General features: G+C 45.3%; 2 protein-coding genes across 2 annotated transcripts in view; one reads left to right on the top strand and one right to left on the bottom strand.

Moving 5' to 3' along the window:
* tmtc2a (transmembrane O-mannosyltransferase targeting cadherins 2a) overlaps positions 1 to 16142 on the bottom strand; it is an 87415-nt gene that overhangs the window by 5371 nt on the left and 65902 nt on the right. Inside the window, exons 9-11 of the mRNA XM_079494449.1 lie at positions 13984 to 14065; positions 5169 to 5283; positions 902 to 965 (exon numbers count right to left, since the gene is read on the bottom strand). Coding sequence (XP_079350575.1) covers positions 902 to 965; positions 5169 to 5283; positions 13984 to 14065 — 261 coding nt within the window. The remainder of the gene's footprint in view (positions 1 to 901; positions 966 to 5168; positions 5284 to 13983; positions 14066 to 16142) is intronic.
* Positions 6966 to 7985, top strand: LOC306916296 (L-lactate dehydrogenase B chain-like; the record flags this gene model as incomplete). Its single annotated transcript, XM_079494130.1, has 1 exon — positions 6966 to 7985. One exon carries the CDS (start codon positions 6966 to 6968, stop codon positions 7983 to 7985), a length of 1020 nt encoding a protein of 339 aa, XP_079350256.1.

Genomic DNA, 16142 nt, shown 5'->3' with positions numbered 1-16142 from the left:
CCCGCTTCCTTTGAAGTGACTGATTGATACCGTTAAGCCTGAACAGACCCAAACATCCTAACCCGACATCCACTGCAGGAGAGATCTGATACGCCTCAGCCTGCAACTCTACTGGGATTATATAGCACGTATTTACTTTGTAACTGTATAGGCCTACCTACTTTCAGTATGATACTAGAAAGGGCCGATCAGTGGGGTGCATTCTCTTGCATCACTAATATAATATGATGTCTTACAGTCGCACGCAGTGGTGGATAAGCAATACCAGAACATAGAGATAACAGTTACAAGTAAAAGTCCTGTATTTATTTTACATTTTACTTGAATACAAGTACAAAGGTATTGTCAAATATACTGAAAGTGATGGTTGCATTAACAATTTGTAATTGGTAATACATTACGGATATAATCACTATTGTCAACAACAGAATGTGGAGGGGTGTTGTCCATTGGGGTTTTTCTTTTTTGACTGCTAGTTTTGTTTTGTGTTTTTATTGTCTCTTTCTTTTGTGTATTTCTTCATGTGTATTTTGTATGCTTTATTGTAAAATCATTAAAAAACTTTGATGACAAAAAATATACTGAAAGTACCAAAGGTAAAAGTACTAGGCTATGTATGCAGAATTTCCCCTTTCACCCCCCCTCCCTCACAATGTGTTTCATCGTGTGCAGCATGATCTAGTACTGTATGAGAGTGATGACACCTAGTGTTGACTCCCATTGTAACAATGGAATGTGGAAATGCTCATTCTATCTCAATGGGATAGTTCCAATGTTTGGAACTATAGCCCATAGCAGCGAGATCATAGCAGTTCGCCACTCTCATCTTCTACGGCTCTGATCGTGTGTTGCGTGCGTGGTGTGCGCTAATGCTAACAGGAGAAGCAGGCCGGGTACTCACGTCAGGTCTTAAGGTGGCAGCTCTCTCATATTGCCTCTCTGCTGCGTCGTTCAGACTGGCCTGTCTGTGAAGGTAGAACACAATGAAAGGTTTTTGACGTTTTTTGATTATCCTGGATCTGCATTGGTGTGGTTTTCAATAAACATAATTATCCAAACGGCATCCATTTTGCTGCTTTGTGGCTTGGTGCAGTTGAGCCTTCAAAGCAATGATGAAGGCCTGAGCAGCTGAAGCGCGCTGGTTTGTCATGACTACTGCTGCGGGGAAAAATAAAGAATCCAAAGACAATGAATACACCTTGTGAGAGCTTTCTATATAGACTGTTCACTGAGAGTCTTTCAACTTAATTCTCTTAATCAGTAGAGTACACTTAGCTCAAGACTTCTGTCCCCTAGTATTTCAACTCACATGTCTGTCACAATATATATATACGTCTAAAGATCCGTACACACAGGCAATTAATTCACATGAACTTTAAACCGATGTTGTGTCATCGTGAGTACATCCACACACAGAAGGCAGACATAATGAGGCAATGAAGCCACGTAATGATGAGGATGATTTTGCACCTCTAATAAAAGCATCAACCTGCATGAATGAAGCATCACCAAATTAATAGTTTGGTGACAAAAGCGTATCAGATCCACAGACTAGTCATTGGTGCGGCATTGGGGCGGCGGTGGCTCAGGGGTAGAGTGGCTGGATGGCAACCGCAAGGTTGCCAGTTCAAACCTGGGCTCCCCCAGAGTTAGTGTCCTTGAGCAAGACACTGAACCCCTAATTGCTCCTGATGTTCTGGCTAGTGCCTTGCATGGTTTCTGCCGCCACCGGTGTATGAATGTGTGTGAATGGGTGAATTGATGCACAATCTATGTAAAGCGCCTTGGATAAAGGTGCTATATAAATGCACCATTTACCATTTATTGGTTAGACCAGACATTAGTCCTACAACCCATCTCAAACCCTCACCCTAACCCTAACCTCCCACGGGGCAGCATACCTAAACCTAACCTTAACCCTCTCCCAACCCTTAACGCACACCTCACCAACCTTAATCCGGTCGTTTTAACGCACCCCTCACCAACCTTAATCCGGTCGTTTTAACGCACCCCTCACCAACCTTAATCCGGTTGTCTTAACGCACCCCTCACCAACCTTAATCCGGTCGTTTTAACGCACCCCTCACCAACCTTAATCCGGTCGTCTTAACGCACCCCTCACCAACCTTAATCCGGTCATTTTAACGCACACCTCACCAACCTTATGTCTAACCAAAGGATGCCTCCCGATCAACAACCTCTTGTAGATCTGCTACTCTTGCAGCTTTTGAACAGTTTTGGACATATGAGGTTTCCACCCAACATAGACGATGTCTAGCTAACATCTAAAGTGACCACAAATGCACTGCGGTTGAGTGGACATACAATCAAAATGGCCGCTGCGTTTACGGCGTGTGGATCAAGGGGGCAGGCAGACTTTCCAACGTTGAAGCTCTGGGTCCTAGTGGTAGGAGGAGGGACTACAGGCGGACCCGTGGATTCATGACCGGGAAACCCCGTGCAGCTGGGCTTTAACGTTGAGCGCTCGGTTGCCCTACGTCACTCAGGACCTCAAAGTTGAGGTCCTGGGAGGGACTTCCGGCAGTCTTCCGGGTGCTTCAAAACGCCACTGAGCAACTTCCACTGACTGAATAGCTGGGGGGGCGGAGCTTCGCGCCAGTTCAGTCTCTATTATATATATACTCTATGGTGTGGATACGGTCTATTCGGATAGCTGGTATAATCACATAGCGGGGATGATCAGAGACTGGATGTGTTGCTTGCTACTGTATACTTTCTGGACATGAATGAACCTTTCCTTGAGCTTCCTGTTGTTTGTATCATTCATCAGTGTGAAACACTGAGGTCCAGGAGTTGTGAGGAAACAGACCACCAGCGAGCAGTCTGGCATAACTCAGTATGTGAGGTGCCAATAGTTAAACAGCTCCATACAGTACCTCTGTATGCCAACAGGGCATGACGTGCACTTGCTGTGTGCCAAAGTTAATTAAATTAAGGAGTGCATTGTTTCCAGCTGATCTTTTATATGAATCATACTGAAACTATTTTTTTTGTTTTTCCTTTTTTTTTAAACTATTTGGTCCGGTGGCAATTGTTATTACTTCTGTATTCTTCCTGTTATTCTTGTTCTTATCTCACTCTGAGCACACCGAAAACAACCAACAAACCAAATCAACTGTAAGTTGGTTTTGGCATTAAATTATTGAATATTACACAACGGAAGTCTGTGGGAGCGCCGTAACTCTCTCTTAATGGCATTAAGAGTATCTGTCACAGAGTTGCTTGAGACGAAAATAATGTGTCCAGTCCAGATTCAGAACCAAAGCAGAATGATTCACCTCATAGATTTACTCTGACAACTCAAGAGCAAAACCTCAGCCAAGTTCTTCTGAGACACCTAAAACATTTAACAGATCCTTTGTGACCACACTAGTGACCTGTGTTTCAGTTGAAGATACTGGAGAGCACTAATGACTTTCCCAGATATGTAGAGCAAGAAGCAGTTTAAAGAGCTCCCAATACGTTCTCTAAGTTGCAAAGAGCAGAGTGCGTTTGCAACTGTTACCGTTTAAATCAGGGGTTCTCAACGTTTTTGGCCGGGGACCCCCGGAAATGCTTTGGCAATGTCTTGGGACCCCCGCCCCGCCCCCTCCCGACCCCCAATATAAATTGACTGCTACAATAACCTTAAACCATTTTGGGCGGGAACCCCTTTTGATGTTTTAAGCATTGTTATAATTTAGCTATTGAAAAATAGCAGATCTACAAGTTCATAGCGCGCCACCGAGTGGCGCGCTATGAACTTGTAGGTCTGCTATTTTTGAAAAATCGTGAAAATAAAATTTAAAAAAACTTTTTTTATTTTATTTTATTTTTTTGAAAATATTTTGGGGACCCCCCAAAATAATTTGGCGACCCCCCGAGGGGTCGCGACCCACGGGTTGAGAACCCCTGGTTTAAATAACAAAAAATAGCAGATATGGTACAAGTGCAAAACGCGTCGCCACATTTCAAGCTTGTGGATCTGCTCATTTAGATGCTTTTGTGTGACGCTGTAGTAGGATCAAGTCGGGTGTTCATTTACAACAACAAAAAAGAAACGTAAAAATAAAAAATAAAATAAAAGGTTTCTGCCCGACAGAAACGCTATGATGTCTGCAAATGTGCTTGGCGAGATTGAATGGAGAGTTATCGGGTGGCATGGCTGGGTTTGTTTAAAAGGTTTGTTTAAAAGCCACATGATTGATACTAATTATATACCGTTGTTTGTTTGTACTGTATGTTATATATAAGTAAGTAAGTAAGTAGCCTTGCCGAGCCATGAGGCCCATAGGGCAGGAGCCTATCTCCTGTTTCTGTAGCGTGAGGCAGCTTGATGTACAAGTACACCCCCTGGACATGACGCTAGTATGTCGCAGGGACTTACCCCCAATCCAACCCTTGATGCTGAGTGTCAAGCAGGGAGGCACTGGGTCCCATATTTAGAGTCTTTGGTATGACCCGGCCTGGGGATTGAACCCCGACCTCCCAGTCTCAGGGCAGACACTCTAACCACAAGGCCACTGAGCTGTATGTTATATAGCTTTGATAAAATATATATTTCCAAGTACTGTACATTTACAGTTCCTTTAAATCCCTGCAATTGATCTTTAAAACAAGGTGGAATAATTGGTACAATCGTTTCCAGCGTGTTGAAAAATGTTCATACATGTCCTAATATTTTACGCGTCGCTTCGTGTTGTAAGCGAGTAGATCAGCTATTTCTGAAATTTTTGTCATGTCTACCCCAGTGCAATTTTTTATTACGAAGCCTAAAAGACAGAAATAACGTTTTTATGTTCCAATATCCAATACCAAAAACACATTTACAGCAACAATACAGGGGTATTTGTAACCATTAAATCAGGACATTGGATGTAGCTGAAGTGGCTAGATGTAGCCAAAACACCTCCGAGGGGGTCAACAACAACGGGAAGTATGATTACTTCTAACGCGACAAGCGACGGGACCGTGATGGGCCGTCAAAAACATAATCTTTGGTTAGAATTGGACGGATTTATTATTAGTTATTCACGTCTCATCCACTAAAATCATTAATGTTCCGTCCTGTGATTAATCTCCGCCCTGGGCGACGAGCGGGATTATTTGATAGGACGGAGACCTCTGTTTATGCCGCTCGGAATGGGATCCCGACGCACCACACCAACCTGAGCATGTGAGCGGCGCTGAACACCACATCAAACTCTGAGTGGTCCAGCTCTGCTGCTTTCTCTGCCATCTCTGCAGCTTCCTCCACTCGAGACTGTTCCAGTAGAAACTGACCTGCATGGAGACAGAGAACCAGGGATAAAGTTAAAGGTCTTTCTCTGAGACTGTTCCACTAGAAACTGACCTGCATGGAGACAGAGAACCAGGGATAAAGTTAAAGGTCTTTCTCTGAGACTGTTCCAGTAGAAACTGACCAGGAGACCGAGAAAGAGCTGATGGAAAGCGCTTCAATTAGTTGAAGTTGTTAACATGGATTAAATAAAAATAAAATGACATATACATTTAAAATACAATCTCACGGCTGACAACATGTCAAGTCCTACTACTACAGTATGTGATTTCTGAAACAGTGTTAAAGGGTTAAAATGATGTCTGAAACATAAAGGTCCATAGACTTGGCTGTCACATGACGTCACGGGGGGCATGAATAAGAAAAACATAGAAAGTCCATTGCCTTGGCTGCCACGCACGAAAGCCAGACGTTGGAGAGGATAGCGCCCCTCAAATATACACACACAAAGCCAGACGTTGGAGAGGATAGCGCCCCTCAAATATACACACACAAAGCCAGACGTTGGAGAGGATAGCGCCCCTCAAATATACACACACAAAGCCAGACGTTGGAGAGGATAGCGCCCCTCAAATATACACACACAAAGCCAGACGTTGGAGAGGATAGCGCCCCTCAAATATACACACACAAAGCCAGACGTTGGAGAGGATAGCGCCCCTCAAATATACACACACAAAGCCAGACGTTGGAGAGGATAGCGCCCCTCAAATATACACACACACAAAATAAGGCACACAGTGTCACGTACAACCCTAGCAGTCGTTTAGGCCTCTGCATCCCCCTCCAGCATATCCCCCCAGCCAACATACCTAGTGCAACAAGAGCTACAGTTGGGTGCCACCGATATTGTCCCTTATCATTTGACCCATTTAGGCCTGACCTCAAAATTTTAAAAAATCCTTCTAAATCCTCCAGTTTTCTGAAATAAATATTTTCACGATTTTTCAAAAATAGCAGACCTACAAGCTCATACAAGCTCATAGCGCGCCACCGAGTGGCGCGCTATGAGCTTGTAGATCTGCTATTTTTCAATAGCTAAATTATAACATAGTTTAAAACACCAAAAGGGGTTCCCGTCCAAAATGGGTTAACTGTCCTTTTGCGCAGATCACGCAAACCTCAGCAAAAAGAAAAGGACAATATCGATGGCCTCCAACTGTACACCTTGGGACCACCCCAGAACCTTCTATCCCGCTGTCTGCCCTCCATAATAGCTGGGGAGGAACTCGTAAAAAAATGTGGCTTTTCGTTTCAGATTTTTGGTTTGGGCATAAGGTTTTCAAAACCCACCGCAAACGAGTTGGACGTGCCCCCTGCACCCTGCATAGGCGTCGACAGTGTGGGTTCCTGGAGTTACTTTGCCATGATGTAACTTCAAATATTGGCAAGATAGCAATGCAAATACAAAGGGGGCGAAGTGCAACGGCTTGTGGCACAAATCGACAGTTTGCATGTAGGTGAGGTCAGACCAGGACTCTGTCGATGCAGCCTATATAAGAGATTAACTTCTTAAACAAAGTAAGAGACTAATTTACCGAATCGACAAGTAGAATATATATATATATATATATATTTTTTTTTTACTGTCGATGCTTTAATATTCACTTCTTTCCTCTGGAACAGAACGTTAATTGATCTTAGAAAGCTGCAAAGATCTGCGACCATGTCGTCAGTGCAGCAGAAGCTCCTGACCCCCCTCGCCGCTGCCGGACCCCCCGAGCCCCCCAGGAACAAGGTGACGGTGGTGGGAGTGGGCCAGGTGGGCATGGCCTGCGCCGTGAGCATCCTGCTCCGCAACCTGCCCGACGAGCTGTGCCTGGTGGACGCAATGGAGGACCGCGCCAAGGGAGAGGCCATGGACCTGCAGCACGCCATCGTCTTCCTCAAGACCCCCAGGATAGTCGGCGGCAAGGACTACGCCGCGTCGGCCCACTCCCGCCTGGTGATCGTGACGGCGGGCGTGCGCCAGGCGGAGGGCGAGAGCCGCCTGGACCTGGTGGAGAGGAACGTGGAGGTCTTCCGGGAGATCGTGCCGCAGGTGGTGAGATACAGCCCCGGCTGCACCATCATCGTGGTCACCAACCCCGTCGACGTCATGACCTACGTCGCCTGGAAGCTCAGCGGGCTACCCGAGCGCCGCGTCCTCGGCAGCGGCACCAGCCTGGACTCGGCGCGCTTCCGCCACCTGATGGCGGAGCGTCTGGGAGTCCACGCCGCGGCCGTCGACGCCTGGGTGCTGGGGGAGCACGGGGACACCAGCGTGCCCGTGTGGAGCGGCGCCAGCGCGGGCGGCGTCGGCCTGCGGACGCTGCACCCCGAGATCGGCACGCACGCCGACGAGGAGCGGTGGGCGGCCGTGCACGAGGCCGTGGTGGACGGCGCGCACCAGGTGATCAGGCTGAAGGGCTACACCAGCTGGGCCGTCGGCCTGAGTGTGGCCGACCTGGCCGAGAGCGTCCTCAGGAACCTGGGCCGCGTTCACCCCGTCTCCACCATGGTCAAGGGCATGTACGGCATCGAGGAGCAGGTGTTCCTGTCGCTGCCCTGCGTGCTGAGCGGCGGCGGCGTGGCGGCCGTGGTCAACGTGCCGCTGACCGTCGAGGAGGCGGCACGGCTGAGGAAGAGCGCCGACACGCTCTGGAACATCCAGAGGAGGCTAAAGGACCTTGTGAAGAAGGAGTAGAGGCTGGAGAAAATGGGACTACTTGAGCCCTAATTGAGAAGAGAAAGAAATTGAGACCATTGTAAAAGAATCGCTTCTGGAAAATAAAAGAAGACATAAACACATCATTGCCTACTGTGTTGCTTTTTGATGTGTACACTGTGTAAGTTCATGGAGGTATCTAAAGAGCACAAAGTACGATTCTGAACGTGTCAAGTATCGTGTCGTGAGACTGTCCATCGTTTCCTGTCTGGCAACCAAATCTCGCGATACCTCCCGAGACATAAACGATACCTGCCGTTGTTTAGATGCCTCAATAAAATGATGTGCTGTGCACATTGAAAAGGAATTGATTAGAAAACAACCTGTGATATGTCTTCTGTGATATGGCGACCAGTCACGTGACTCCTGTCTCCTGTCCCTTCCTTTCAGCATTTTCCTTGGGGGAGGCATGCTTAAAACATCTATTTATTTCTATTCTTCGCTAAATGAGCTTGTCCCTGTCCCCTTTTCCAGCATCTTTTTATAATGTCAAAATGGACTTGACAACTTGTGCCCTGGATTGTGTGACATGGCTGCCACATGAACAGAATCAATAACAGTCCTAAAAAGTAAACGTTTTGGACATAATATGTTTCCACTCGACAGAGAAATGTGATAAGTAATCAAGAGAATGTGGAACTTGATATATGCTACTCGTACGGAAGCCATGCATGTAAAAAAGAATCTTGTGGATTTTACAAATAGAAGTGATTAAAAAGATCAGTAATTGCATTTGGCAAAGGAAGCAGAGAGGTACAGTAGAGAGAGAAGTGCTTTGGTAAGAAGACTACCGTACAAGTGGACGTTGACAAAGTAAAATCCAGTATTTTTAATGAGCGGTTGCATAAGTCCACAGAATGTAATGTATTAACCCATTCTGACCTGAGATCAGATTTTAAAAATGTTTAAAAATAATGTATTAGTATTATTAGTATTAGTATTAGTATTCGGAAGAAGACGTGTATAAAAGTAATACCCAGTGATCGTTATCAAGGACTCTGACTTTAACAATCCGATGGCGTGATAATGTGAAAGATTGTGTGCCGCCCGCAGGCCGGAATGATAATACACACGAGAGCTCGTAAGGAAGAGATGGAGAATGTCGTAGTAGAACAAACAAAGGCAGAGGGAAGCGTGGAAGAATCCTCCACAGACAATGCAACGAGGGAGAGAGAGGGGGAGAGGAGAGAGAGAGAGAGGTCATTGTTCCGTCCGTTGAGGTGTGCAAACACAGATGATGAGGATAGGAGGTGTTTGATGTGTTTTCCGGTGGGAGGCCGTGCCGGAGGCCGCCTGGCAGAGAGAGAGTGTCTATAATGTAGACAAACAGAAGACTGTTCTGTAGACAAACAGAAGACCCCCCCCCCCCCCCCCCCCCCACACACACACACACACAAACACATGTTGTATAAAAATAGTTTTGCAGATTCAACTTTTTCATAGATTCATAGACGGCACTATCAGTGTTGAATTTATGTGAATGTGTGTTTTCAGACTTAACCACTTAGGTCGCATTCTCACCTGCACTTAAGACTCTTTGCGATTGGTGGGTTGAAGTTGCATCATTCTTGCATTTTGTATTTGCTGCATTTGCGTTCACACTGCACTGTGTCAACAGCAGCAGGGAACTTTAGCAATGTGTTCAATTCATAAACTACACATTGGAATCTATGGTGTTAAAATGCTACTTTGAGTAATTGTGTGTGTGTGTGTGTGTGTGTGTGTGTGTGTGTGTGTGTGTGTGTGTGTGTGTGTGTGTGTGTGTGTGTGTGTGTGTGTGTGTGTGTGTGTGTGTGTGTGTGTGTGTGTGTGTGTGTGTGTGCGCGTGCACCTTGTTAGCTACAGTTTATAGATCCTGCTGAGCTAAACATGTTTAATTGTGGAGTATTTATATTTAAACAAGATGAAGAAAGTCCCCACTCCCCACACAGTGACAGCGCTCCATGTTTACGCACAGACAGACAGACAGACAGAATATTCTGTACACTGCAGTGTTTTTATAAGCAATTGATTAACATGTTCGTCTGACTATATTTCCATGAGGGCTTCGGTCTCCTCATTTGACCTCGTCTATCCACGCACAGTAAAGGGACATCTTTGCGCTGCGTAAAATATGCCTTCAGTCTCCAACTGTGTTTGCTCCTCATTCATCCGCCACATTGTTTGCTTCGTTTTCCTTTATTTCATGCTGATTGCATTCACACCTGCAGTGAATCGAAGTCAGGTGCTCTTCAGGTGCTCGATTTTTGGCGAACTATAATGCGATTGTCTGATCCGCACCAGAATTCGAATGAGCCTTCACACCTGCCAAACGAAGCACACTTTCCGACAATACACAGCAGGATTCGTTTTAATCGCAGTATAACATCCTGGTGTGAAGGCGACCTAAAACACTCAATATTTAGTAAACTTGACCTTTCACTCTGTATTCTACAACTCTTTTATATTTGCCGAAAAGAGGTTTGTGAGCTTTTAGATCTGCTATTTGAATGAGATGATACACACATGTAAACATGTGTTTTAACTGAAAACAATGACAGGAAAGGAGGCTCATCTCTGTTATCTGACCTCTGGTGGGCTTTTACCATCTCTGTTCTCACTTCCTCGCACTCACGCATGCACACTGTGTGCATGTGTGCGTGCGTCCGTATGCACACACGCACACACACGAGACAATCATACACACCAGTGTATGATTGTCAATCACACCCTGTGCGTGAGTGTGTCAGTCACACGCAATTTCCAGCATTAGGATAAGGGAGCGGTACCATTCCAAATAATCCTCACCCAGAACAAGAGACTGCAAGATAACATTGAGAGGGAAGAGGAAGAAAAGCGCGTGTGGATCTCAGGAAGAGGAAACAGCCCCAGTCCAAAGACAGCAACCTACACGCAAAACCCAAACACAACTCAAACCCCCAAAAGACACACAGGGAAAGCAGCGGGAGGAATTGAGGGAGATAGCGACAATTGCTCTTTCGGCCAGACAGGCCACGTTTCATTTCCTATGAATATCCTGTAGATAGGAGAAAAGCACCCCGTCCTTTCCAAAGCGATATGAAATGCTGCTTTGGCAGAGAGGCGTGGATGAGATGTGGCAAAGCAAAGCAAAGCAAAGTTCTTTGTTTACCCAGGGTGAATGGACTAAGCTCGACGAACTTGTTTACAGCCAGACCCTGCTCATAGAACATTACATGGTAGGGGTTCAATGCCTTGCTCAAGGGCACTTCAGCGGTGGTCATTTTAACGTGCCGGTCCGGGGATATGAACTGGCGACCTTTCCGATAACAAGACCGCTCCGCAAACCGTTCGGCCACCGCTGCCCCAAATCACGTCACGTGGCATCACGTCTTTACTGTCAGTATGAGAATGGCTTGCAGTCGTGCAGTTCATTGAGTCCGATGCTGTTGTTCTGAAAAAGGGGTTGTGTTTCATGCATGCGTTAAAGGAGCATTCAGTGATTTGGGTGATTTGGAGAAAAAAACGGTCCACCCGGTAACAAGTTGTGCACATGCACGCGCTCTACAGTGGGGGAAGTACAACAGACCAACAGCACGTGCACCAATGCCCGCCCCACTCGATCATGATTGGAGGAAGGCCCCTCTCATCCTGATTGGATGAAGGCTTTGCCACCCAAAGCCCAAACCAAAACTAGGGTTTTTTGACCCCAGGGGCTCACTGGGGACAGGGAGGAACTCCTTATATGGTCAGCACACTTTATAGTAGGGAGGATTATCCAAAAAATAAGAAAAAATAAGTGATAGTTGAATTAAGTGAAATCACTGAATGTACCTTTAAATACAAAGTTATAGATCCGCTTTTTTCAAGACATTTTGAAAAATGTTATGGTTGTTTCACTTGAATGAATGTTTTCAGTTTATGATGAGGTTGCTGTAACTTGCGGTAGCTGAGCTTCATTCATACTTGTGCACCTCGTCAAGGAGCTTAGCTACTCAAGCTACAATTTTAGGAAACATGATATATATATATAAATCTCTGCCCAAAATGAGGTCTTTATAGAGTTCAACACTGTCCAACCGTATTCCTAAACTTAAACCTCAGTAAAACTATGCCTGGACATAACCTTATTTCTAAACATATCCTCAGTTAAACGATTACAAGAAAAAAAGAAATGGGGGCGAGTGTGTTTTGGGGGCGAGCATTCCGGACGGTTATCCCATTTTGGGGGCGGGAACCCCTTTTGGTGTTTTAAACATTATGTTATAATTTAGCTATTGAAAAATAGCAGATCTACTAGCTCATAGCGCGCCACCGAGTGGCGCGCTACGAGCTTGTGGGTCTGCTATTTTTGAAAAATTGTAAAAATGTGGCGCAAATCTTTGAATATATATTCTTTCAAAGTGAATGTTTTTTAACTCAGGTCTAAATGGGATTTATATCGCCTGTGTTACCTCACATGTCCGTATCAGCTTCAACAGTGCTGTTGAAACAAGGTCACGCAGACCACCTGCTAACCCATTATCACACAATACAGTCTACCCATACAGGCCAGAGCCGACTTCAAGATACTCCTCCTGACCTATAAAACCTTAAATGGACTCGCACCACCTTACATGTCCAGTTTAATAAATATATACATCCCTCCAAGACCACTACGCTCTCAGGATGCTGGAAAACTCACAGTCACAACACACAATAAAATAACGGTTGGGGGCAGAGCTTTCACACACCGTGCCCCCTGTCTCTGGAACGCTCTCCCTCAGGATGTCAGAAATGCACACTCCCTGGACATTTTTAAGTCAAGGCTAAAAACACACCTTTTTTCTATACACTACGGTTCCGCTTAGTTTTAATCAGTATGATTCATACAGCTATGCACATTTTACCATGTTTTACTATGTTTTTATTGCTATGCTATTTGTGTTTGATTTGTTTTTTGATGTATTAATGCTGTAAAGTGCACAGAGACCCCCTGGGGTGATTTTGTACTATAAATAAAATAAACTGAAACTGAAACTGACAATGCCACTGCATGATTCTAACACGCTACAGCAGCTCCGTTCAACCAAAAGACAAAGAGCCCAGTATGTGTATTTAACCCATTTAGGCCTGACGTCGAAATAAATAAAAAAAAGTCTTCTGAAAGAATATATATTCAAAGATTTGTGCGGCATTTTCACGATTTTTCAATAGCTAAAGTATAACATAATGCTTAGTTAAAACACCAAAAGGGGTTCCCGCCCAGAATGGGTTAATGTTAACATATTTGTGTAATGAATTTGGTCTGGATTTGATGTGAAGGGTTTTAGCTGTGACAATAACAAGTATAAATAAATTATTGATTACCTGGTTGTTGTTTTTTTTTGTTTTTTTTTAAGATATATTTTTGGGCTTTTTCTGCCTTTATTGGATAGTGTACAGTATGGTGACAGGAAATGGGGAGAGAGATGGGGAGTGACGCGCGGCCCGATCGTCGGGATCGGGAGTTGAACCCGCGACACGCCGTAAGGCTGACTTAGCAGCCTAGGTCAGGGGTTCTCAACGTTTTTGGCCGGGGACCCCCGGAAATGCTTTGGCAATGTCTCGGGACCCCCGCCCCGCCCCCTCCCGACCCCCAATATAAATTGACTGCTACAATAACCTTAACCCATTTTGGGCGGGAACCCCTTTTGGTGTTTTAAGCATTATGTTATAATTTAGCTATTGAAAAATAGCAGATCTACAAGCTCATAGCGCGCCACCGAGTGGCGTGCTACGAGCTTGTAGGTCTGCTATTTTTGGTCTGCTATTTTTTTTTTATTATTATTTGGGGACCCCCTAAAATAATTTGGCGACCCACCGAGGGGTCGCGACCCACGGGTTGAGAACCCCTGCGCTACACTAGCCGCCCGGGCCACCTGGTTGGTTTTGTAAAAGAAACGTTTGTGTGAAATTCAAGTGAAATGGTTGAGGATGATGATGATGATGAAGTTTGAATGCAGAGTTTTGAACGCTGGTCATGGAGTGTATTTCTTACCATAATGCATGTAGCAGTTTCCTTTGGTGGGGTCTAGCTGAATGGCTTTCTGGTAGTACTTCTCTGCTTCTGTCTTCTGCCCCTGGAGGAGAGAAAGCACATTACAACCACCCATCAGCTCCTACATTGGATCTAGGAATGAATACAAATTCCATAAATAATAGTTAACGGGCAGCTATAAGTTATTAAAAATAATCATGTAAATAGTACAGTAAAGGTCCCCACACACCGAGCGCGTTTTTCCGATTTCTAGTGGCGTTTCTCCAGTTTTCAGAAAAACGCGTCCAGTGTGCAACCACCTTAAGAGTATAAAGCGGCCGTGCAACATCAACTGAATATGATTGATTGTAAAGGAAACATCATGCGATAAAAGACGTGGACATCGTACGGGAATGGCATGGACAGCCATACTCGCCGTTACCGAGCCGATATATCAGCTCAGCTTTTCTGATGCTGGCATCGTAACAACTCTACTTGGATCCAAGCAGGCAGGTAGTAGCTGTAACAGTTTAACACATGACACATTTCTGCTCATGACACCTGCATGTAGTTTCCTTGCTCTACATCCTTTGTTCTATAGTAGGTTAATGTACAGCTGCACATCCTGTGCCACAACCATGCACGCACGCACGCGCGTACACACGCACGCACGCACACACACACACACACACACACACACACACACACACACACACACACACACACACACACACACACACACACACACACACACACACACACACACACACACACACACACACACACACACACACACACACACAGCCATCACAACATCAGTTGCAGTTTATCGCGTCTGCTACGCATTATTTTATTGTGCCGCCATGCATGGCTTGAGACATGGCAGCACTGCTGTTCAGCACCAGGAAACTGAAGCTCATAAAGAGAAGGGTATGCCGCCCCCCTCCCCCACCTTTTAAACACATCAAGGCCTCAAAGGGTGTGTGTGCGTGCATGCGTGTGTGTGTGCGTGTGTATGTGTGTGTGTGCATGCAGGTGTGTGTGAGAAAGATATTGCGTCTTTCTTTGTGAACAAGGCCTCCCTTCCTTTCTTTCCTCTTCGCTGTTGCACTGATTGCTTCCATATTGCCGATGGATTCTACGTGAAACGTGAAATGAGAGACTGTTCATATTAGTTTGGGTTCATTAGCTTCTTACCATATGCTCACGGCTGGCTCTAAATGAGCCAAACTTCACATTCAATTACTTCTCTTCCCCATTGTATCATTCGCTATTTGAAAAGGAGAGCAGTTTAGAGTTAATGTAAGGATTTAACAGGTCCGTCCAAGAGTGGGGGAAAAGTACCGGTATCTATAAATACAGTACACTACAATTTTGAGTATCTTAACCATTATAGCAACGTTTATCAGGCCAAGGACCCACGACCCTTAGCTGAGAATAGAGATAATAAACCCTCAATACTCTGTAAACCTGTCCTTTGGCTCTGTGCTTGGTCTGCTCTTTTTTCCTTCCACCTCAAACCTCTTCGCAAAATATAGCAGATCCTATCACACAAAGATCTGGCAGCCCCCACTGCAGTATCTCTGAGGACCCCCTACCTGGACCCACTGTTGAAGACCCCTGCATTAGACAGTACATATTTTTTGCCGCCATCATGCAGATATTTTGTCCATTCTGCCTAAAATTGAACTTCAACATTGTGCTGTGGAGATACTGTATCTAAGCTATATTAGATATGTAAAAGCTATATTTACATTGCCCGTATCGTCTACATTTAGACCTGAGCTGTTTGCATTTTGAAGGCTACTATCCCAGTGGGAGCTAGCTAGCGGTTAGCATTGCCACTGAGTGTATCCCAGCTTTAAGCTGTAGCTCATCAATCACAGCAGCGCTGACTGACCACAGCTCTCTCTTCCACTCCACTCCTGTTCCACCCAGAGGTCTCTGACTGGGACCAGAGCCTGACTCAGTGTACGGTCCTGGAACCTGCTAGAAGAAGTATAGAAGCTACAAAGTTTAGTATAAGGTGAGAGAAATGTGGGTACATGGAGGAGCAATGAAGGGGTTTGTCTTTTTAATGTCTTGGGCTCCCTATTGTGTCTTTCGGGTGGAAATAAATCACATGTCCACAACTTAAAGGGATATTTCACTTTCCAAAAATGTCATCGTCTACTCAGGCT

The sequence above is a fragment of the Electrona antarctica genome, assembly GCF_951216825.1.
Source record: "Electrona antarctica genome assembly, chromosome: 23".
NCBI classification, from domain to species: Eukaryota; Metazoa; Chordata; class Actinopteri; order Myctophiformes; family Myctophidae; genus Electrona; species Electrona antarctica.
Note: the sequence above shows the minus strand (reverse complement) of the source record. Positions and strands in the feature narration are given on the sequence as shown.